This window comes from Astyanax mexicanus, chromosome 18, assembly GCF_023375975.1.
Source record: "Astyanax mexicanus isolate ESR-SI-001 chromosome 18, AstMex3_surface, whole genome shotgun sequence".
NCBI lineage: Eukaryota > Metazoa > Chordata > Actinopteri > Characiformes > Acestrorhamphidae > Astyanax > Astyanax mexicanus.
This window is the reverse complement of record NC_064425.1, coordinates 13,274,848-13,297,556: the sequence shown is the minus strand read 5'-3', so window position 1 is coordinate 13,297,556 and position 22,709 is coordinate 13,274,848. Positions and strand designations below refer to the sequence as shown.

Genomic DNA, 22,709 nt, shown 5'->3' with positions numbered 1-22,709 from the left:
GACAAGAGAGCCTTACTATTTGCCAATACTAATTAGCGGCTGGAATGGGCTTCCATAAAATGTGTTTATGTTAAATATGTTTGTTTGTTTAAATATATTGTTTTAGGTATTTGAATACATGGAAGAAGGACTATATTCCATATACCTTTGTTTGTTATGTATTTTTCGCGCACTATTTCGTGTGGCGGAAGAAGGCGGTGCCTCGTCCTGTTCTCCTGGGCCGCGCATTTAACGCAGTTTTAATGAACAGCGCGGCGTGCGGCCGTATCCCTCCGCACTACCGAAGCGCGGTATCTGGGGAGGAAGTGAAAAGGCGGCGCAGACCACGTTACCCCGCTGCTGCTGTGTGTGAGTGAGTGTTGGAGGCTTAAGGACAGAAGTTTGAAGAATACAGCGGGTTTAAGCGCTTTATTTCGGGAGGTGAGTGCTGTGTTTAATAGTCTGTAGTGTGCAGTTTTATGGTGTGTTTATTGGCGGGGCGTGCGGGTTGTTTAATCTGCAGTATTTGCTGTTTGTTTGTGCTGAAGCTGCTGCTGTTGTGCAGGGATGTCTGGCGGTGTGATCCGAGGCCCGGCTGGCAGCAACGACTGCCGGATTTACGTGGGGAACCTCCCGCCCGATATCCGCACGAAGGACGTGGAGGACGTGTTCTATAAGTACGGGGCGATCCGGGATATCGACCTGAAGAACCGGAGAGGCGGACCGCCCTTTGCCTTTGTCGAGTTCGAGGACCCCAGGTAGCTAATGCTAATGCTAAAGCTAATCCACTGCGCCTGTAGGCCAGGCTAGCGTGGTGCTGAATAAACTAGCGCTAAACGACTAAACCCGCGCTTGCGTTCTCGGCGGTTTGCGCGGATTAAATTTTAGTAGTTCAGTTTAATATTTTTTCTGCGTATTTTACATTTTGAGGGGATTGTTTTGTTTGTGTGTTTACTAGGTAACTTACATTAAGCTTTGTGCCGCTGGCTGCTAGTTAGCTAACATAGCAAGCTGGCTAACTTCATGCTAACTTTGCTAACTAGTGAGCTTTTCAGAACTTAAAATTAACGTTATTATTCTAAAGGTAAGCTGAGATATCTATCTCGTTTAGATACATGCATCTATTTAAGATATGTGTTTAAACGTATCTAACCCTTTATCTATCTGGGTTTTGCAGGTAAATGTAGCTCCATCTAGCCTTTTGGGTTTTGCAGGTTAATGGAGCTCTCTCTATCGATCTGTTTTGCAGGTTATTATTGTGTTACCTATCTATCGATGTAGCTATCTATCCAGCTATTCATCTGTGTATCTAACTTACCTACCTGTCTTGGTTTTGTAGATTAATGTATCTATCTGTATCTGGGTTTTGCAGTCTAACTACCTTGGTTTTGCAGGTTATGTAGCGTTACCCCTACCTATCTAGCTGTCTCTCTGGGTTTGCAGGTTATTTTAATTTAGCAGTATTTTACACACACATTGTAGTGTAATGCACTTTTAGCCTGTCAGTTGTCTTTTAAGCACTGATAACACCAATATTTGTTTTTCGCTATTTTTATTTACCACGCAGTTTTAGTTTCAGTTTGCACTTGGGCTGCAACTAATGTTAAAAATAATATTTAAAAAAATGCCCCTTGTGATCTCTGCCCCAGCATGAAGCTGCTAAGATTGGCTTTTACATTGACTTTTATCGTAAAAGTGAAAATTCAGTGAGTGTGCTATACAGCAGAGCGCGATTAAACTATGGACGCAGAAGTTAAATTGGCAAGCTAATGCTAGATAAGGTATTCAACCACCTCTCACCTTATCTCCGTTCTTCTTCCTTCCTTCCTTGGGTTTTATGTAAGAAACATGTGGAAGGAAGTGTCACAGATGTTTTTAAGTTTATTTTGGTTTCTTTGTTTTTATATACATTTAAAATCCAACCAGTTTAAAAGAGCATTAATGATTGGAGTGGACAGAGTGGCCTTGTCATAGGGGTTGCCATTTATATATGCTGTCAATATGTGACTGCTCTGCATTTTCAGAGAGTCTAATAGATGACTGGGGAATACACTAGTTTCTTATGGTTGGGCGAGCTGGAGGCAGTGAAATGAGACTCACGTCTGCGTAGCTGCGTAAGGTACAATTTAACAGAAACTGAGAAATGGCACCCTCTATGATCACTCATCTCGGTGGTCACAAAATTAATTTCTACTGAATTTAAGTGTGTATGAAGATGGATAGAACCCCATATTGTTTAATTGTGAAGTTTGTTTATTTGAAGACTAAATAAGACTAAATCCCTCTCCAGTCATTTACTAATGATATTTACTATTTTAGGGGTGTTAATTGTTTTCAAAACTTCAGTTAATCTGTTGTTTTTCAGAGATGCAGAGGATGCTGTGTATGCACGGGACGGCTATGATTACGATGGGTACAGACTTCGAGTGGAATTCCCGAGAAGCGGCCGTGGAATGGGGCGAGGAGGTTTTGGTGGCGGCGGTGGCGGTGGTGGAGCTGGTGGAGCACCAAGGGGCAGATATGGACCTCCATCCAGACGTTCTGAATACAGAGTAATTGTTTCAGGTAATCTCCTACTTCATACAAGCTGTACTCTAATAGGCTTATGTCTGTATGAGACCGAGCCACAAAATAATTTAAGTGTGATTGCACCCAAGATTCATTTTAGACCAGTAGATTTCAGGAATTCAAGCCACTGTAGAAGATGGCCTGTGAAGTTTTGAGCCACATTACATAACAGGGGGAAACCTCTCTCTCTTTCCAAGAGTGTGTTCAACAACCCAAACCTCTCACTAAAACTGAAACACCTGTAATGTGTGATTTGCAGTGAGCAGATTTGCATATTATGTTTCACACCGCAGTCAACTTTCAGTCTGACTAACTGGAGATGTTTGACTGACGTGTACATGCATATACAGTCTTTAGCATACAATCTTGTTGTTGTTGTTTTTTTTTTAATCTACATACTACTGTTCAAGCATTATCATTTCACCCATTTTTTCCCAATAAGAAGTAATCTTTATATAATAGAAGAAATTCTCATTTACCAATTGGAGATGTCATTTTGAGATGTAAATGATAGTATCTCAAAATATTGTCATTGTATCTCAGAGAGCTTCTCAAAATAATGTGATGGTGTCAAATTGTATCGAAAGTGTATCAATATCACAACCTAGTATGTTAAAATAACTACCTAGCACCTCAAAATTAGATCACCCTAAAATAACGACTTGGTATCTCAAAATAAAAGTAATGAGAGTTCATATCAAAATAACAGCTTAGCAGTTCTATACCGATTTAGTATCTCAAATTAATGATGGCATCTGTGTATGAATATACTATGCTCTATAAGTAATGGGCCTGTTGTTGCATACAGGCCTACCACCAAGCGGCAGCTGGCAGGATCTGAAGGATCACATGCGTGAAGCAGGTGATGTATGTTATGCTGACGTTTTCCGAGATGGAACTGGTGTGGTGGAGTTTGTGCGCAAAGAAGACATGACCTACGCTGTTCGAAAGCTGGATAACACTAAGTTCCGCTCACACGAGGTAAGTTTGAGATATTTATTAGGACTTTTGGATGTACATGCCTTAGCTTTGGATTTTTCGTTGAGGTAAGCGATGAGTAATGGTTTGTGGGGGTGTTCGTTGATGTTTTTTTGAGCCCATGAGCTGGCATAAATTTTACAGTAATAAAAGTTGAGCGTATATAATGGGTAAGTATTAGACGTAAGCCTGTTTGTTGTGCCAAATGCTCAGTGGAAAGTTTTTGTGTCCATCAGGGGGAAACTGCATACATTCGAGTGAAAATGGATGGTCCACGCAGCCCAAGCTATGGAAGATCAAGGTCCAGGAGCCGCAGTCGCAGCCGGAGTCGCAGTAGAAGCAACAACCGTAGCCGCAGCTACTCGCCGCGGCGTGGCCGAGGGTCTCCTCAGTACTCTCCTCGCCACAGCCGCTCTCGCTCTCGGTCCTAAGCCTTCTGCTGTCACCACCTATGTGGTGCTTTTTTGTTTTTGTTTCCTGATGACCTCCCCCTCTATTTTTGTTTTTTTGATTGTTTTTTTCCACCCATTTTTTTAAAAAACATCTCATCTTGTACTAGTTTTAGTTTTTCGCCCTCATTTTCCTGACAGTTGGTCTTCTAAGCATTGTCTGTCCTCCACACCCACTTCTCACTCCTCTCACCTTTCTCATCATCCACCCCAACCCCACTCCCCCTCCCCCCAAACCCATCTTTATTCTTTTAATAATGTGTTTTTAATGGACTGCTCACACCCTTCCCTTCTCACCTTTTTCTTTGTTCCCTTTTTTTGAGTATGAAATGGAACTCTCATTGACCAAACAAAGGTTGCATAAAGCATCTGGATATTTTTGTAAATGTCATGTACTGTCTTTCATGAGAGTGGGTTCACAAGAAATGTATTTTACCCTTTTGTCTTCCTATAGTCGTTCTGACGAGAAGGATCAACTGATGCTTTTTGTAATAAAGGATTCCTGAATCCAGTTGTGTCAAGTTGCAGGTTTAAGTGTGTAAAGCGAGAGGTCCTCCATGAGTATTAGTTATAATAACACGTCTTTACCAGCAACTTTCTTAAAGTGGCATTACACCTTCTTTAGTCCTCCTCCTAAGTCAGTGTAGAAGTAGGCAAGTGAAGCACTTGTAGCTGTGTTTACAGTCCAGATATTATGTTCTCTATTCTTGTACCTGCTATACAGATTGCCTTTGTAGCAAGTCGGGCTGCAGGCTGGAGGTGTACGCACTTAAGGTCTGGACAGCCTCTGATGGTAGATGTGGAGCATGGATTTCTAATAATAGTAAACCAGGATCGTTTTTCCTAATCTACACTAGAATGCCATATGCATGTATTATACAAAGTTTTTTCAAACCAAAAGTGTTTCTAACTCTCACCTCTTTCTTGATTTTTGCTGGTATTAAGGTTTGGATTGGAGGAGAGGCTCAGTGGATGCCGGCTCATTGGGATCAGTTCATAATGAAGATAGAATAGGGAATGCTGGATACATGGAGCAGGATCAAATTCTCCAGGATCATAGGAATTAAGATCAAGCAGTTTCAAGTTTTACGAAAAAAAGGAAAGAGGCCCCCCCCCCCCCCCCCTTTTTTTTTCCTCCCATTTGGAACTTTTACCAACATTTTGGCCATTTTGATATTTTCACTCACATTGGAGGAACAGATGCTGGAGCAATCTTTTGGGATGGAATCAACAGGAGCAGTCTGGTAAATTTGAGGGGGAAAACTTGGGATTAGGGGTAAAACTCAGGCGATTTTAGATTCTCACTGCCCCCTTGGTGGGGGCGGTCAGATGCTTTTACATCACTAGCTTTTTATTTGGTTATTTTTTTAGTAAACAGTTGCCTCAATAAAAATACGTTACTAAAAATCGAGTGACTCCTGTCATAATTGAAGACTGCTGTATATCTAGTCCCTTCAGTTCTTATTTGCATCAATTTGATGCATTTTCATAATCTGAGCAAAAGCACCCTGTGGTGCTGTGGTAGTATGGTGGTTTTAATCTTAAAATACAAACAATACTAAATGTATTAAATATTTTTAAATAAGTTCAGTAATGTGTTTCTTAGCCAGTCTAACTTAGCAACTTTTTACATTTTACAAATGAGCAATGGTTTAAGAGAAGTTTATCATAAAGCTGAGCAGTAGGACCAACCTTGTTTAGCATTTGAGAAATGTATTGTGAAACAAATCAGTATATTTTTTTTTCAAGACAAACTGTGCCACATTTCTAAATATCTTTATGGACTATTGGTTATTTTGCTGTATACACACAATAGTCAAGCTCAAGTCAATAATACTGAACAATTATGCAACAGCCTACAGTCTATTAATAAAAGGTAAATATATATATGTTTTATATATGCATGTTTATATATATTCTAGTAAAAAAAACTCATTACTTACCAATTGGGGACATTTATTAATTATTTTGAGATGTAAATGAGATTCTCTCAATATTTTTAATAGAGCATTAGCATTTCAAAATAGTAAAATAGCATCTCAAAATAATGAGAGCATCTCTTAACAATTAGAGAGCATCTTAAGATAATGAAATTATGACACGATCTCAAAACAATAAGAGCATCCCTAAACTATGAACATCTCAGAATAAATAGTATTTCAAAACAAAGATGGTGCCTCAAAATAATAACAGCCTCTCAAAACAGATATACAGGTGCTGGTCAACGAATTAGAATAATTTGAAATAGTGCAATCATGAAATTCTTTGAATGCATTTTTTGTGCAGAAAGCAAATCAGGTGTTCACCGCACCTGTCCTACTCGTTAGACTAATCACAGAACTCGTTACCTGGAAAAAAATTTGCTCAGCTGAGCTTTCCAAAAGGCCCATTTAGGCCACTTAACTGTGACACTGTTGTTTTATTGAATTAGAATAATGGAGAAACCGTTTGATTGAATTAGAATAAATGCTTGAATTTTTGTTTTCTGTGAAGAGTGTTCACTGTGCAGTATAAAGTCAGGGTTGAGTAGAATTTCTAAGTTGTAAAATCAATCATGGGTAAGCAGCGCGACCTCTCAACCGGAATAGTGGCTCAAATTCAAGCCAAATGGAGAAACGGCTGAAGTGGGCCAAAGAACACGGCGAGTGGACTGCTGAAGACTGGCAGAAAGTGGTCTTCAGTGACGAATCACGCTTCTGCATCTCCTTCGGTGACCAAGGTCCTCGTGTCTGGCGTCGTGGTGGCGAAACCTACAACCACGAGTGCGTGAAAAGATCCGTCAAGTTTCCCCAGAGTGTTATGGTCTGGGGATGCATGTCCGCTCGAGGTGTAGGGAAACTGCTTCCTCAAGAAGACTGTCAATGCTGCCGTATATCAAGATGTTCTGGAAACGTTCCTGATTCCGACTGTTGAGGAACAGTTCGGCGAAGAAGACTTCATATTTCAACAGGATCTTGCACCGGCTCATGCGGCAAAGTCGACCAAAGATTGGTTCACTAAAAAACAGCTTGAAGTTTTGGCATGGCCGGCCAACTCGCCTGACCTCAATGTCATTGAAAACCTTTGGGCCATCGTCAAGCGGAAAATTCGCGACAGAAAGCCTACTACGCTGGACCAACTGAAGCAGAACATCGCCACTGCCTGGGAAGCTGTGAGTGCGGAAACTTGCGACAAGCTGGTCAAATCGATGCTGCGGAGACTTCAGGCAGTCATACAAGCCAAGGGGGCAGCCACAAAATACTGTGAAAGTGATGATTGTAATTATAATAAAAATTATTCTAATTCAATGAAACGGTTTCTCCATTATTCTAACTCAATAAAACAACAGTGTCACAGTTAAATGGCCTAAATGGGCCTTTTGGAAAGCTCAGCTGAGCAAATCCAGGTAACGAGTTCTGTGATTAGTCTAACGAGTAGGACAGGTGCGGTGAACACCTGATTTGCTTTCTGCACAAAAAATGCATTCAAAGAATTTCATGATTGCATTATTTCAAATTATTCTAATTCGTTGACCAGCACCTGTAGCATATCAGAATAACATCTCAAAATAATGATAGTGTCTCCAACTAATGACAGCATCTCAAAACTGATATGGCATCTGAAAACAATGAGGTAGTATCCCAACATAATGAGAGAGTCTCCGAAAAACAATAAGATGGCACCTCGAAACAATAAGGTAATATCTCAAAACAATGAGAGAGTATTTCAAGACAAAGAGGTAATACCTCAAAATAATCATAGCATCTAAAAACAAAATAATGAGAGCCTCTGAAAACAGTGATGTATCTCAAAAAATTATAGCATCTGAAAACAATGAGGTAGTATCTCAAAATAACGAGACGGCATCTCAAAACAATGAGGTAGCATCTCAAAATAATGAACTCGTATTTCAAAACAAAATGGCAGCTCAAATGTGTTTATTCTAAAATGTATTACATTATAATGTGTAAAAACTTCGTTCTGGATTTTCTGTTTATTATAAATGGGTAGTATAAGTATCTGTTTAAATGGGGGGTCTGTAAGCGGCTCTGAGGGCGGTTGTGGGTTGTCTGCAGTGTGGAGCTGCTCCTGCGGGCTCTACACCGGGCAGGTATCGCGTTTCCCCCGCTCTCCCGGTCAAAGATGCATTGTGGGTTGAAATAAGATGCGGGCAGAGCGGCGCAAGAGGAAAATGCCTGCAGTGGAGGCAGAGCCTGATCTCCAGCCAATGAAGAGCGGCGTGGCGGACACTGCTGTAGAGGGCGAGGGATTCAGCGCTTTGAGTTGGTCTTCAGGAGAGCCCTTATCTCAACAACAGCAGCAGGAGAAGAAGAAGAAGGATTTTCATCTCCAGAGCTCGATCTGTTGCAGCTGCATCAGCAACACCTGGCTGATATTACATTAACTAACTGATAGCTAACCTGCTGAAGGTGAGTGTACCTCCACTGTGAGACTGTGTAGCTAGCAGATAGATGCTCAGGCTGGTTTGAATGGCTGCTGGTGGACACCTGAGAGAGAAATTGTAGGGTAGAGTAGGTAATACTGGGTGTTGGGTTAGCTAGAGTTGGAAAGACTTTGAGACCCATCCATGTGAATCCGGAAAAAATCTTTGTTTAAAGGCTGTGGGCTTGCATGCTCTTTCTACCATCCAATCACAGCTGCTGCTGTTCAAGCAGTTCTTTAGCTAGTCCATTTGGTTCATTTAGCTGAAGGCATCTCAGGTTTCTCCACAGCTTCATCAAAACATCCCAACATTGCAGAGGAAGTGCAGAGCTGTGACGTTGCAAACGTGCTTTGTACTGATTAAGGTATGTACTGAAGGGTAGCACTATTAGCCAGCCAGTTACAAAAGTAGATACACTCAGTTAAAGGGCTCACGTTGGCTTTTTTCCTTATACGTTTCAAATCCACCTTAAATGGCTGCAGCAGTTACATTTCTGCAGCCTGTGCATCAACGTCATTTACACCACTACTACAACTGTAGTTAGATACCTCCTAGGCTTTATTGTAGATGGTAATTAGCTAGTAGGTTGCCATACAAGAAATTGTGTAAGGCCACCTTGATGAAATCAGCATGGGCTTATCAAGTTGGTCAATCAGGTTGAACAGTCCATATGTTTTGAGTTTGATGCTTTAGCTAATTGCTGGTCTACAAGCATGATCATCTGAACCAAGCTTAATGGCTGGTTTGACCATGCTTGGCCATGCTTGTCATCCAGGAAGACCAAAATCCTCTACTTGGTCAATAATGGTCAAACCAGTTATCCAGCTTGGTTAGGTTGATTAAGCTTGTAGAGCCTTTCTAGATGTCATTTGAAAACCATCTAGTGGGTATACAAAGTGAGTCAAAAGCAAATGTGTCAAATGTCTCTCCATTCATTGCTCTGTAGGTAGAAGTATAGATACTAGGGTTTAAAATACTTCTACAGATAACAAGCTGTTTACTCTTTAGTAGTTAAAGAATAAAAGTAATGTAAGGGGAAAAATGCCATTAAGGACAAAAACCCCTTACCCATTACTTGCTGGGGTATTCTGATATCGTTTTCCTTTTCGTTTCTGCGATTTTAGATTACCTCCCTGGAATCATTTTGCAGAAGCTACCTGTAATATTGTGAGCCTCCGTTATGCAATATAAACTTACTAGGGTTTATTAAAACAGAAATTCCACTTCTGTTAACCAATTGACACCAATACAATTGGTGTCCACCAGATATCAAACTGAAACCGTTGATTGTTTCTATTATTTTTAGGTTCAGATGAAACGCCAAGGCTAGAGCTTGAGCCATGTGAAAGAACCGAGCTGAGCGACCCATTAAGGGCTTACTTAATTCTCAGTTTGGCCTATCTGATGTCACAGAATTACCCTAACAATCCAGGTCCTTTTAGGGAGGTTTGCCTGGCTCTGTGAGAAGAACCTAAAACCTTCGTATGAAAGGGCCCTCTGTTAAGCACCTAGTCTGGCAGTATCAGTAGCTGTTACAGTAGCAGTGAAGGCTGCTTTTTTCGGCTCTTCTGCTTTTGTTGTAAGTTTAAATCAGTGGTCTTAACCTCCCTGTATTTCTGTTTGCTTTTTAAGCACCATGACTGACAGAAAAGCTGTGATCAAGAACGCTGACATGTCTGAGGACATGCAGCAGGACGCAGTCGACTGTGCAACACAGGCAATGGAGAAGTACAACATAGAGAAGGACATCGCAGCGTACATCAAAAAGGTAGGCCTACTAAAATCATCTACTCTGAAACGGTGCACTACACTGACCTGGCAAAAGTCATAGGATAGCAGTTTGTGAATTTATTATGAGGTGTTACCTCATGGCTGGGGAATGCCTACACCTGTATAAGTTGAGCTGTGTGGTGAGCACTGCTTCATGCTGTTTACACTGAGCGTGGTCTGTGCTGCGTTCACTGCTTGCAGTATTTTAAATGACACCACTAATATAAATATCATTATTTTTATTTACATTGAAATATCCACTATAAAAATCTGCGCCTTAAGAAGAACAAGTGCAATTAATCACAGTTAATCACTGAATATTTTTGGAATTATTCAGATTAAATTGTTTTATCGATTGACACCACTAATTATTATATAAGTTATCACCCACAATAGACACCACAGTGACTGGGTATGATTGTGATTGTGACTTGGTAAAAAAAAAAAAAAAAGAACTTGATACATTTAATTCATATAAATCCATAAATCCCACAAACTCATGTGTGTCCCATAACTTTTGGCATGTCTTTGAAAAATGTTCAGTTGGAAGTCATGCACTCTGACTCAATACAGTGCACTGTGTTGGTGTAAAAGTGATTAGTTTAGGACTATTTGAAATTTGCAATACATGGGAAGCAGGGTGCTTTTTTGTTTTATGTTTTTGTGAGACCCACTAATATATTTTATATTAATATTATATTCTCTTAAATATGGTTTGGGTAGAATTTTAATAATTGTGTTGAGGCCTGTCACAATCACATTAACGACTAATTGTACAATAAATACAGAGTAAGTTTAGCTAACTATATTTCCCAATTTAATTAATCTGATTAATTAAAAGGTTGTCTTTATAAGAGTATAATTGCTTTGTATGGGGTTCTATTGTCTACAGTTGTCAATCATTAAAATTATATTATTTATCACAATAATTTCTGAGACAATATATTGTCCACAAAAATGATCATGACAGATCTAGCCAAGCCTGTCCAATAGGAAAAGAGCTAAGATACATTTCTATTGGACAGTCCTTTTGTTGAACTTTTAGACTCTATTTATTCTTCCAATGAAAGATCTCTTTTTAAAATGCTGTGTCCTCAAAACTAGGCTTACATAGATGGATGGATGGATGGATGGATGGATGGATAGGAATGTTGCCAGTAAAAGCACTTTATTTTTGTTTCCTTCCATTGATTGCAGGAGTTTGACAAGAAGTACAACCCAACTTGGCACTGCATTGTGGGCAGGAACTTCGGCAGTTACGTCACCCACGAGACGAAGCACTTCATCTACTTCTACCTGGGCCAGGTGGCCATACTCTTGTTCAAATCTGGCTGAAGCTCTGAGTCAATCTTTCTTTCTTTCTTTCTTTCTTTTTTGTTTGTTTTTTCTTTCTTTGTTTTCCTCCAACATGGACCGAGATGCACTAGTGGCCGATGTCGTATCTACTTACTTACACGCTACCGATGTTAAACGAGACCAGACCAGACCGTACCATGCCTATGCTGACTGTGCATAACTGCATGGACCGTGTACCATACCGACTGTGTTACGTATTTTGCGGTTCAGTTGCTTTTTCGTTACGTGCGCCGTGTTAATCAGGAGAGTTCTTGAGTTTGTGGTCCTGACGAGGTTTGTTCAAGCACAGGAGCTGTGGAGCCAGGTGTGAGCTTTTGATTGAATAAAGAAGCAAAGCTATGAAAACTGCATTAGCACTTCTATTTTTCTTGAGAGAGATGTATTTTCTTTAAGTAATCGCGCTGCCGTATAGCCTGTGTGGTTCTATTGAACTCCGTGAGTCATGTCTGTACCATGGCGGAGGTGGGGGAACAATGAATATAAATCTTGTATATGCTAGTGAATTAATAAAGACTCTAGGTCTTACCATCTTTATCTAACCTCAGATGAATGTCCTAAACTTTTTTTGTGGCATTTATTAGGAGAAGGAAGTTGTCTGTTGTCTGATGGGGAGATGGGTGATTTATGCACAAATAAATGAAGGATTATTATTTTGTAAAACTTAATTTTTTTGTTGTTTCTTCAGTTTGAAATAAATGTCTTACTGGATGTCCACTGTGACATGAGCAGAAGAATGTCTACTAGAGAATACTGTAAGATATCAGAATGATTAAAAATCAATGATGTAAAGTATATTTTTAATGCTTTGGTTTGTTTTTGTCTTATTCGTACTGTGAATGTAAAGGGACTTCAAGACGACTGCACAATATTTCCCCGGCTCCTCCTCCCTCCACTGTCTTCCTCCCTTTCTGGCTAGGCCTATTGATTGTAGAAGTGTATAGATCATCAGCATGGATTGTAGGCCTTCATAGGCTGTCTGTCTGTCTGTAACTGGCTATTCTTCCCCCCCTTCTGTGGTTCCTAGTTCCTGGTTCTTAGGCCTGTTAGACAACACTTGCACTCATACATTTCTTTGTACCCTCTCAGGTACTGCCCATGACAAAAAGGCCATGTTGCTCAGCCATTAAAATGTACATTTAATGCAAAACTCGGTCTGGTTTGTTCTTTTCTTCTTTTTGATGATATTATTGGCAGTGAACTCCATGAAAGTTGTCAGCAGAGGGAAGCATGAAGTGCTGTAAGATTTTCCAGAAAAGCACTGCACTGACTTTAGGCTTGATATAACACAGTGGATCAACACCAGCAGATGACATATCTCTCCAAACCATCACTGACCATCAGTAAATTTAGCATTTCATTTGTAAATCAAAGGAGCAGAGTCTGGAGGAAGAGTGGAGAGACACACAGTCCAAACTGACTGAGGTCTAGTGTAAAGTTTCTACAATCAGTGATGGTTTGGAGAGACATGCCATCTGCGGATTTCATTTTACAGCAGGACTTGGTATACTGCCAAAAATACCAATTAATCTTACAGGTGCTGGTCAACGAATTAGAATAATTTGAAATAGTGCAATCATGAAATTCTTTGAATGCATTTTTTGTGCAGAAAGCAAATCAGGTGTTCACCGCACCTGGCCTACTCGTTAGACTAATCACAGAACTCGTTACCTGGAAAAAAAATTGCTCAGCTGAGCTTTCCAAAAGGCCCATTTAGGCCATTTAACTGTGACACTGTTGTTTTATTGAATTAGAATAATGGAGAAACCGTTTCATTGAATTAGAATAAATGCTCGAATTTTTGTTTTCTGTGAAGAGTGTTCACTGTGCAGTATAAAATCAGGGTTGAGTAGAATTTCTAAGTTGTAAAATCAATCATGGGTAAGCAGCGCAACCTCTCAACCGGAATAGTGGCTCAAATTCAAGCCCTTCGCCAACAAGGCTTGACCCAAACTAAAATTGCTGAGCAGCTCGGCATCAGCCAGTCTTCCGTCTGCAAAGCTCTCAAGAAAAACTGCAGCAAGCGCACCAACTGTTCCAGCGTCCGAAAAACTTCTGCTCGCGACAACAAGCAGCTGAGAAAGATCGCAGTCAGCAACCGGTTCAAGTCCACTTCCGAGCTCACCGACTTGTGGAACAAGCAGACCGGCGCTGACGTCTCCAGATCAACCACTTACCGTCGCCTGCGCGAACTCGGCTTCAAATCTCGCGTTCCAGCAGTAAAACCGATGCTGAACAAGAAACAAATGGAGAAACGGCTGAAGTGGGCCAAAGAACACGGCGAGTGGACTGCTGAAGACTGGCAGAAAGTGGTCTTCAGTGACGAATCACGCTTCTGCATCTCCTTCGGTGACCAAGGTCCTCGTGTCTGGCGTCGTGGTGGCGAAACCTACAACCACGAGTGCGTGAAAAGATCCGTCAAGTTTCCCCAGAGCGTTATGGTCTGGGGATGCATGTCCGCTCGAGGTGTAGGGAAACTCTGCTTCCTCAAGAAGACTGTCAATGCTGCCGTATATCAAGATGTTCTGGAAACGTTCCTGATTCCGACTGTTGAGGAACAGTTCGGCGAAGAAGACTTCATATTTCAACAGGATCTTGCACCGGCTCATGCGGCAAAGTCGGCCAAAGATTGGTTCACTAAAAAACAGCTTGAAGTTTTGGCATGGCCGGCCAACTCGCCTGACCTCAATGTCATTGAAAACCTTTGGGCCATCGTCAAGCGGAAAATTCGCGACAGAAAGCCTACTACGCTGGACCAACTGAACCAGAACATCGCCACTGCCTGGGAAGCTGTGAGTGCGGAAACTTGCGACAAGCTGGTCAAATCGATGCCGCGGAGACTCAGGCAGTCATACAAGCCAAGGGGGCAGCCACAAAATACTGAGAAAGTGATTATTGTAATTATAATAAAAATTATTCTAATTCAATGAAACGGTTTCTCCATTATTCTAATTCAATAAAACAACAGTGTCACAGTTAAATGGCCTAAATGGGCCTTTTGGAAAGCTCAGCTGAGCAAATTTTTTTCCAGGTAACGAGTTCTGTGATTAGTCTAACGAGTAGGACAGGTGCGGTGAACACCTGATTTGCTTTCTGCACAAAAAATGCATTCAAAGAATTTCATGATTGCACTATTTCAAATTATTCTAATTCGTTGACCAGCACCTGTAATATTCCAATTTTTCTAATTGGCTGTAAGCCATAATCATCAACAATAAAAGAAACAAACGCTTACAATAGATCACTGTGAGCGTAATACATCTATAATGTGAGTTTCACATTTTAAACTAAATTACTGAAATAAAGTTTATTTTTAATAATATTTTTATAATAATTTTATATATTTTTTAGATGTATTAGTGTATGTAAACAACCTACAGTATTATTAGTGCTGTTTCACACAATTGTGCTCTTTGAAAAAAAAATATTGACCTTAGTGGAGCCTGTGGCATCCTGCCTTGATGGGTCTTAACCACAAGAGGGAACCATTGTCATGCACAGATTTAATTGTCACTTCTTGAAACACCAGGAAGTTGTGTGCAGAAACATTTGCGCCTCCTCTTCCTTTTCTACTGCTCCTCTCCTTCTCCAGAAAAAAGTGGAGGAGTCAAGAGGAGAGAAGCAGGAGAAAAAGGGGTGGAGAAGAAGGAGCAGTGGTAATTGGGGAAATGGGTCAGCTAATCCCATATAAAGGGTAACTAAACCCCCTGAGTTTAGCTGACTCCACCCTCAGCTCAAATTTGAAAAAGGCTAAAATGTGAGGGGCACTGGGTGATGTATGGGTTTAGAGGGGGCAGGAGGGAAAGCTGATTGGCTGAGCTGCAGCAGTAGTGTGCCTCTGACAGCGATGAGATGCAGATGGTTGGACGTGACCGTGGGGATTTTATTGACCTCAATAAAAGTGTTTTTAAAGGTTAGGAAATGTTTAAAAAACTGAGCCAATCAAAACGCTTGTTTTAAGTTCACCTTTCACCTAAATACTGCCCAGCCAATCACAGCTGCATCAAGCGGCCAACACTTTTAATTGTGATAATTGTGGATGTTTAAACTCCTGCTCACTGTGTAGAGAAAATACTGCTGTATCATCAGATATTAAGGAAACATGCTGAGTTACAGCAGAGGCAGCTCTTGTCAGCAGCACTTTAGCCACTACGTTCCTATTTAGACTGTGCAGTCTAATCATGGTATCTCCTCATTAACTGCACCCCCGAGGTTGCCAGTAGCGAGCGGTGCTGCAGCGTGGAAGCTAGTAAGCGTGCTGGTTTAGCTAAACCTAAGCTGGTACACAGCCTAAAATGCCTCAGCATGTTTTAAAAAAAAGCTCAGTGACCAAAGACGGAATATAACAAGAGTAAATATTGGCAGTGAGTTCGAAAGGTGGTGAAGACTAAGAACTTAAAAAGGCTACAAGACCGACACCGAGCTGCTTCTTTTCTCCTGAACAGGTAAGATAACTGGCTATAGGTAATTTATTCAGATAATTTATCACAACCAGTTGGTTAGCTTACTAGGGACTAGTGTTTAAATTCATTTTTTTTATTTATTTTTTGTCTCATTTAAGAGGTGCTTTGTAATATGGTCTGGGCCAAAGAATCAAAATTTGGTCACACCACACCCCAAAGCTCTACAAGTCTACAGCCAATCAAGGACTTCCAAAAGCAGCCATAAGTTGCATAATATTGGATGGATTAGGGTTGGATCCAAAGTCTTTGGGGAGGTGCATTGGGGATCTGGTGGTGGGATTGTGTTGTCTGCAGTGTCTGTAGCTACACCATTGGACAAGGTTTGGTTAAAACAGATTCATTTTGGCAGGTGTGAATACAATAATCACACTTGTATGTGGACCAAAAGAACTGAACTGAGAGAGGAGGCAAATATGGTCTGACTTCAATTTGACCCAACTATCAGGTGTACTCCACAGGTATGAGCTAATCGGATCTGCAGGTGTAATACTCAGAACATTTCCACAGTTATGAACAAATGCCATTTCTTCTGCTGCTCCATCAATCCAGCCAATTTGACAGAAATCTGCACTAGTTCATAATATAGGACCTTTTTTCTGTATTTACTTTCTTGCTACACCCTCTGCCAGCATTTGCCTGGTAGCTGAGGGTTGCCTGGTATAGCTGTAGTGCTCTCCAGAACCTTTTCCAGTTGGATCCCCTACAGCCACCACCTCAAAAAGCAAAACCCTAGTGGTTTCTTTTTTATGGTCCAGTGAGTATGATAAGATGTGCTCAAGCATGACATTTGTTTTCCCCCTCATGCTGTTTTATGGCTCTGGTGCTTGTTTTAAAAGTCTATTTCTTAGGAAGAAGCTGCTTCAGAGTCACCGATCCAATCTCGCCATCTTTCCCTCCAGGTGAACTGCAGCACACCAACGCTGAACCTTAGCCTGGAATGTTCCCTCCGCTAAACCAACAAGAGCGTAAATAGACGTTGTTTATGTTCTGACTGGCATTAACAAATAGAGAACAAAGAGGAAACAAATTGTTGCAGCTGTAAATTGGCCTGTAACAGTCAATACATTTATATAATAAATAATAATACAGCTCTGGAAAAAATTAAGAGACCACTTCAGTTTCTGAATCAGTTTCTCTGATTTTACTATTTATAGGTTTATGTTTGAGTAAAATGAACATTGTTGTTTTATTCTATAAACTACAGACAACATAAAATTTTGTCATTTAGAGCAGAAATTTGCAGAAAATGAGAAATGGCTGAAATAACAAAAAAGATGCAGAGCTTTCAGACCTCAAATAATGCAAATAAAACAAGTTCATATTCATAAAATATGAATCAATATGAATCAATATTTGGTGGAATAACCCTGGTTTTTAATCCCAGTTTTCATGCATGTCTGCATGTTCTTCTCCTCCACCAGTCTTACACACTGCTTTTGAATAACTTCATGCCACTCCTCGTGCAAAAATGCAAGCAGTTCAGCTTGGTTTGATGGCTTGTGATCATCCATCTTCCTCTTGATTATATTCCAGAGGTTTTAAAAATTCCAGAGCTGTATATTGCAATATAGATAGTTGTGTTTAAGAGTTATATTGTCTTTTAACATTTGTGGGTCATTTAGGTGTTAAGAAAATTACTAAGAAAAACAGTGTAGTAAACAAACTTACTGATTAGCCATTGACCGTATTTAAAAAAAAAATCTATAATTTTTTGTCAATTTCTTTTTACTTACATTTTATTATGTTAAAACCATGACCCAACTTACTAATATTTAAAATGCACACTATTCTGTAAATTGTGGTTCACAATTTAAACATACTAACAAATGTTAAGTGTTAAGATGTTTCAAGAATAATTGTAAATAATCATTTATATATTCCCTAAAATAAAACTAATAAGTCCTTTTAAATTTGTAACCATCACTTCCCACATACCTCTATCCATCCTGAATGTGGGCATGGATGTTAAGCAGTACAGCCACTAGAGGGCGTTCAAATATTTCTACAAACAGATAAACAAGATAGTGAGTGCTCAGAGCCGGTTAATGGAGAGCTTATCCACTTTTTCCTCGTTATATTAGAAAATGATTTAAATTATGTTTAAATTAAGTATAAATTGTGCTAAATAATGTGTATTGTCCCTGTTAATTAAATGAATAAAGTCGATAATGCTTTGCGTAACTACTGTGTATTTAGAGTCATATTGGTGTAAAATTTGGTAAAATTACTGATTACTATCGTCTTAGTTACCTACGTCAGCTTGTCCAGAAAAACGTGTCTTTCAGAGATGCCTCAAAGCAGGGATTACACTTCCCGACAAGTCAAAGCTGTATCTAGTATAAAACTAAAAGAGACTGTTGTGGCACACTGGTTGTCTAGAAGAAACTATTACTATTAATAGTTATAATACTTATATTTAATATTATATTAATAGTAAGAACTAAAACTATTAATAGCTAAGAAATTATTGATTATGTGTAGCTCATCAGGGTTTCCCTCAGCCTGAGATGAAGTTAAAGATTATTCCAGAGATTATTCCAGAGAAACAGAGGTAGAAACTGAGATGTTAGTTTCAAGGAAACACGAGTGGTGTGGGGCCAGGTAAAGGTGTTGAGTCATTTTAGCTGTAATTCCATTGGTGTTTCTCATACTTTCTCAGAACTTATAGGTATGTACAATACAAACATGATCTCACGCGATGAACTGTTGGGACATTTACTCAATTTCAGCCTATTTGTTCCTCGTTCTTCAGAGTTCAGAGTTTGCCCTTGCACAGGGACTTCTAGGCAATTAGCTTCTAAATGTCATGCCCAGTCTAGCTTGCTGTTTGTTCTAATGGCTTTGCTCTGGATTGGGTGGGTCACCATGGGGCCTGCTGGCCTCAGTGTGCAGGAAATGGCTGAGGCAATCACGCTGAACAGTTTCACACCACATCCCTGCTTCTCACTGACCTGATGAACCTGTCTCGCCAAAATTCTATACGTTGTTTAAAAGGGTTTTGGTAGATCAGTTAGCTTCGATAATAAGGACGAGTGTCTAAAATTCTAAAGAGCTTTGATTCTGCATTTGGGTACAAAGTAACGCTTGCTAAATTTAAATAAGTTTATTAACCAATTGCATCCCTTAGAGTTCTATTCAAATAAGCAGTTTTTCCTACTAGTATGTCACTTGTAAATGATTCAGATCATCAAACAAATTTACATATTAGTCAAAGACTAAATAAAGGTTTTTGTTATTAAGGGAGAGAAAAAAAATCCAAACCTACATGGCTCTGTGTGAAAAATCTATTTTTTTTATCTATTGCCCACAGCAAGTCTTTCAGGTCTTGAAGCAGCAAAACAGCCCCAGACCATCACACTACCACCACCATGTTTTACTGTAGGTATGATGTTATTTTTCTAAAATGCGGTGTTATTTTTACGCCAGACATAATGAGACACAGACCTTTTGTCTGTCAGCCCACAGAGTATTTTCCCAAAAGACTTGAGGATCATCAAGATGTTTTCTGGTAAATGTGAGAGGGGTCATTGTGTTTTTTTTGGTCAGGAGTGTTTTTTTGCCTTGGAACTCTCCCAAGAAGACCATTTTCGATCAGTCAATTTCTCTCTTTCTTATAACTGAATCATTAATGCTGATCTTAACTGAGGCGAGTGAGACCTGCAGTTCTTTAAATGTTGTTCTGGGTTCTTTTGGGACCTCTTGGATGAGTTGTCCATGCCCTTTTTGGGTAATTTTTAATCAGCCGGCCACTCCTGGGAAGGTTCACCAGTGTTTCATGTTTTCTACATTTGTGAATAATAGTGAATCACTGTGGTTCTCTGGAGTCCAAAAGCTTTGTAGTCCCATGACTTTGCAACCTTTTCCAGACTCATAGATGATCAGTGACATTGTTTTCTCATCTGTTTTTGAATTTCTTGAGATCGGGGCCTGGTGTGTTGCTTTTTGAGATCTGTTATCTGCTTCATGTTGTCAGACAGATTCTATTTAAGTAATTTCTTGAAAAAAAATGAATTCACAGTTAATCACAATTGATTCAGGGTGGGGCAATTACTTTTTCACGCAGGGCCAGGTTGGTTTCTATTTCTTTTCTTGCTTAATAATTTAATGCATCATTTAAAAACATATTATTTATATATATGTTAACTCTGGTTATTATTGTCTGATATTAAAGTTGTCTGCTAAAAAAAAACAAGCTAATACAAAAGAAATCTGTAGGAAGGCACATATTTTTCATGGCACTGTAACTATTCCTCTCTCTCTCTTACTCTCGTTCTGTATCATTCTCTCTCTCTCTCTCTCTCTCTCTCTCTCTCTCTCTCTCTCTCTCTCTCTCTCTCTCTCTCTCTCTCTCTCCCACACCCAGAAACCTTAGCAAGACCTGAGCTCTTTATGGTCTTACGTCTTGTAATCCTGCCCATTTATTGCTTGCTCTGTGAGCTGCTGTCAAGGATAAGGCAATTAGCTTATCACGAAGACGTGATTTATAGAATCCACAAGTGACAAAAGCCTTGCGGTGCCATAGAGTTCTCTTTTGATTTGCACGGGGGAAAAAAACAAAACAAATATCTTGCTTTTGAGCGCTCTCTGCTCCTGAACGTCTGGAGCGGTGCTGGGTCATTGGCTACGGGAGAGGGAGCTTGTTTTAGCAGGTGGCTGGGCAAATAAGACGCATAACTACAGTGCACCAGTGCTTGGCTTCTGATGCTGTTTTAGAAAGCCTTGAGGGGGGGTCTGAGAACACCCTTCTGAAATGGCTGCGTCGGTAGACTTTGTATTATTCTCTCAAAACATGTGTGTATGTGTGTGTATGTGTGTGTGTGAGCAGTCCAGGTAGAGGTCAGCCTGGTGCCGGCCTCTGCACTTTCTTGCCTTATCTCAGGTAATATCCCGGCTCTAGAGGCATGTGATGTTGAGCAACTGGGCCATAAAGCGGCGAAACACTTTATGAGCAAAAGCAAGGCTGTGAAACCATGCCTCCGCTATGTGCCCATCACTGCCGGGACGGGCCTGATCTGCTGCAGGGCTTCTTTCACCTGAGCACAGGACGTAGCCAGGCCTACCTTTATCGTTTTCTCACTTAATACCAAAATAAATGATAAATCATATAATAAATAGATATTTTCATTCTATGGCAAAGGTTTCAGAATGATCATTGGCTTAAATGTACAGTTTGTGAAACAATAGAAATCAACTAAGATACCAGAGTTAAAAGAATGGTTGAATTTAATGACAGAAAATGATTCTTATAAAAATATATGTTAGCTGGAATGTTGGGACATGGCATAACTAGAAAAACAGCATGACAAAACCCATGGCAGCAAATAAAACTACAAGTGTAATACAAGCACACTCCTTCAGCTGCCCAATCCTCTCTCCCCTGACTAAATTTGATTTACTTTTATATTCACTTATTATTATTATTATTATTATTATTATTATTATTATTATTATTATTATTATTTATTTATTTATTTTTTTCCTTGTCACATCTGACTCTATGGATATGCTGACCAATATACCTGTTGATTTGCCCTGTGTTTGTTGTAAAGTGTATGAAGGAAATGTGTAATAAAAAACTTTTATTACAAAAAAGATGTACAGTTTATGACCTAATTAGTGTTCAGAACCTTCTTTTAGTACCAGACAGAACCCTGTTTTGATACCTTGGATATCTGTATACCTTTTCTTTTGTTTTTGCTTTTTTTTATCATAATTACATTTTTCAGATAAACAAACACATTTTAATTAATAATTTAAAATGATAATTTAATTTATTAAGGGACAAAATCTGTTCAAACCAACTTGTCACCCTTAGCAGCAGGGACGTGCACAGGAATCTTGAAGGGCAGTTGCTCTAACCTAAAGAAAGGGCACCCCCGCACACTACCGCCCAAAAAAAAAAAGAAAAAAAAGAGTCTCTCTCTCCTGTATTCGTCTCTTTTCCGTGGGCATTTCAAATTTTCTGTATTAACACAACGTGCATGTGATGAATAATTCGAACAGTGCTTATTATGTGTGCTGCGCTTTTGTTTTTTTTCTAGTGAAGCGTGCTGCGTGTCCCACACTACGCCCGCGCCCCTCCCTTTTGACCCATCTCTCGTGGTGTCTGAATCTGAATGATTGACTCTGAAAACTTTGTTTTACGAAACTTCAATCAAACTTACGAATTATAAAGAAAATCTTGTTGAAATATGAAATCATATTTGCCTATATTATTTTTTGCCCTCCCCTCGGAAGGGCAATATCAGCCAAGGAAGGCAAAAGGGCAGTTGCCCAAGCACATTGGGCCATAGCTTCTGCACGTCACTGCTTAGCAGCAACAACTGCAGTCAAGCATTGGCGAAATCGTGGAGAAAGTTTGGTCTAATTTTCTTTACAGAATTGTTTTAATTCAGACACATTTTAAGACTGTTTAAGATCATGCACAGCATCTCAATCAGACTTTGACTATGCCACTCCAAAACCTTTAGTTAGTTTTTTGTTTTTTGAGCTATTCAGAGGTGGACCTGCTGATGTGCTTTGGGTCATTGTCCTGGTGCAGAACCCAAGTACACCTCAGCTTACTTATGACTGGATGTACTCTTTCAGGATTTTTTGTAAGAGAGCAGAACTCATGCTCAGTGCTTCAACTTGATGATACTGCACAAAAATTTAAGTCTAAAATGTTCCAAACCTGGTAGATATATGGAAGATCTAAATTTAGACAAGTTTTGTTCCAAATAACCA

The 22,709-nt window shown here is 39.8% G+C and overlaps 2 protein-coding genes across 3 annotated transcripts; both read left to right on the top strand.

Moving 5' to 3' along the window:
* Positions 1–268: 268 nt before the first annotated feature.
* Positions 269–5,381, top strand: srsf1a (serine and arginine rich splicing factor 1a). 2 transcript variants are annotated; one of them, XM_007248632.4, is made up of 5 exons: positions 269–420; positions 545–737; positions 2,345–2,544; positions 3,356–3,528; positions 3,762–5,381. In XM_007248632.4, exons 2-5 carry the CDS (start codon positions 547–549, stop codon positions 3,954–3,956), a joined length of 759 nt encoding a protein of 252 aa, XP_007248694.1. In that variant the 5' UTR covers positions 269–420; positions 545–546; the 3' UTR covers positions 3,957–5,381. The 2 variants fall into 2 exon arrangements, with proteins under 2 accessions (XP_007248694.1, XP_007248695.1); XM_007248633.4 differs by having other exon boundaries at positions 289–420; positions 528–737.
* A 2,730-nt stretch (positions 5,382–8,111) lies between these two features.
* Positions 8,112–12,670, top strand: dynll2a (dynein, light chain, LC8-type 2a). Its single transcript, XM_007248631.4, has 3 exons — positions 8,112–8,383; positions 10,030–10,165; positions 11,365–12,670. Exons 2-3 carry the CDS (start codon positions 10,034–10,036, stop codon positions 11,500–11,502), a joined length of 270 nt encoding a protein of 89 aa, XP_007248693.1. The 5' UTR covers positions 8,112–8,383; positions 10,030–10,033; the 3' UTR covers positions 11,503–12,670.
* Positions 12,671–22,709: the final 10,039 nt, after the last annotated feature.

Coding starts and splice junctions, on each gene's coding strand:
- srsf1a (XM_007248632.4), top strand. CDS start 547: ATGTCTGGCGGTGTGATCCGAGGCCCGGCTGGCAGCAACGACTGCCGG. Junction 738..2,344: donor GTCGAGTTCGAGGACCCCAG/GTAGCTAATGCT, acceptor GTTGTTTTTCAG/AGATGCAGAGGATGCTGTGT. Junction 2,545..3,355: donor ATACAGAGTAATTGTTTCAG/GTAATCTCCTAC, acceptor TGTTGCATACAG/GCCTACCACCAAGCGGCAGC.
- dynll2a (XM_007248631.4), top strand. CDS start 10,034: ATGACTGACAGAAAAGCTGTGATCAAGAACGCTGACATGTCTGAGGAC. Junction 10,166..11,364: donor TCGCAGCGTACATCAAAAAG/GTAGGCCTACTA, acceptor CATTGATTGCAG/GAGTTTGACAAGAAGTACAA.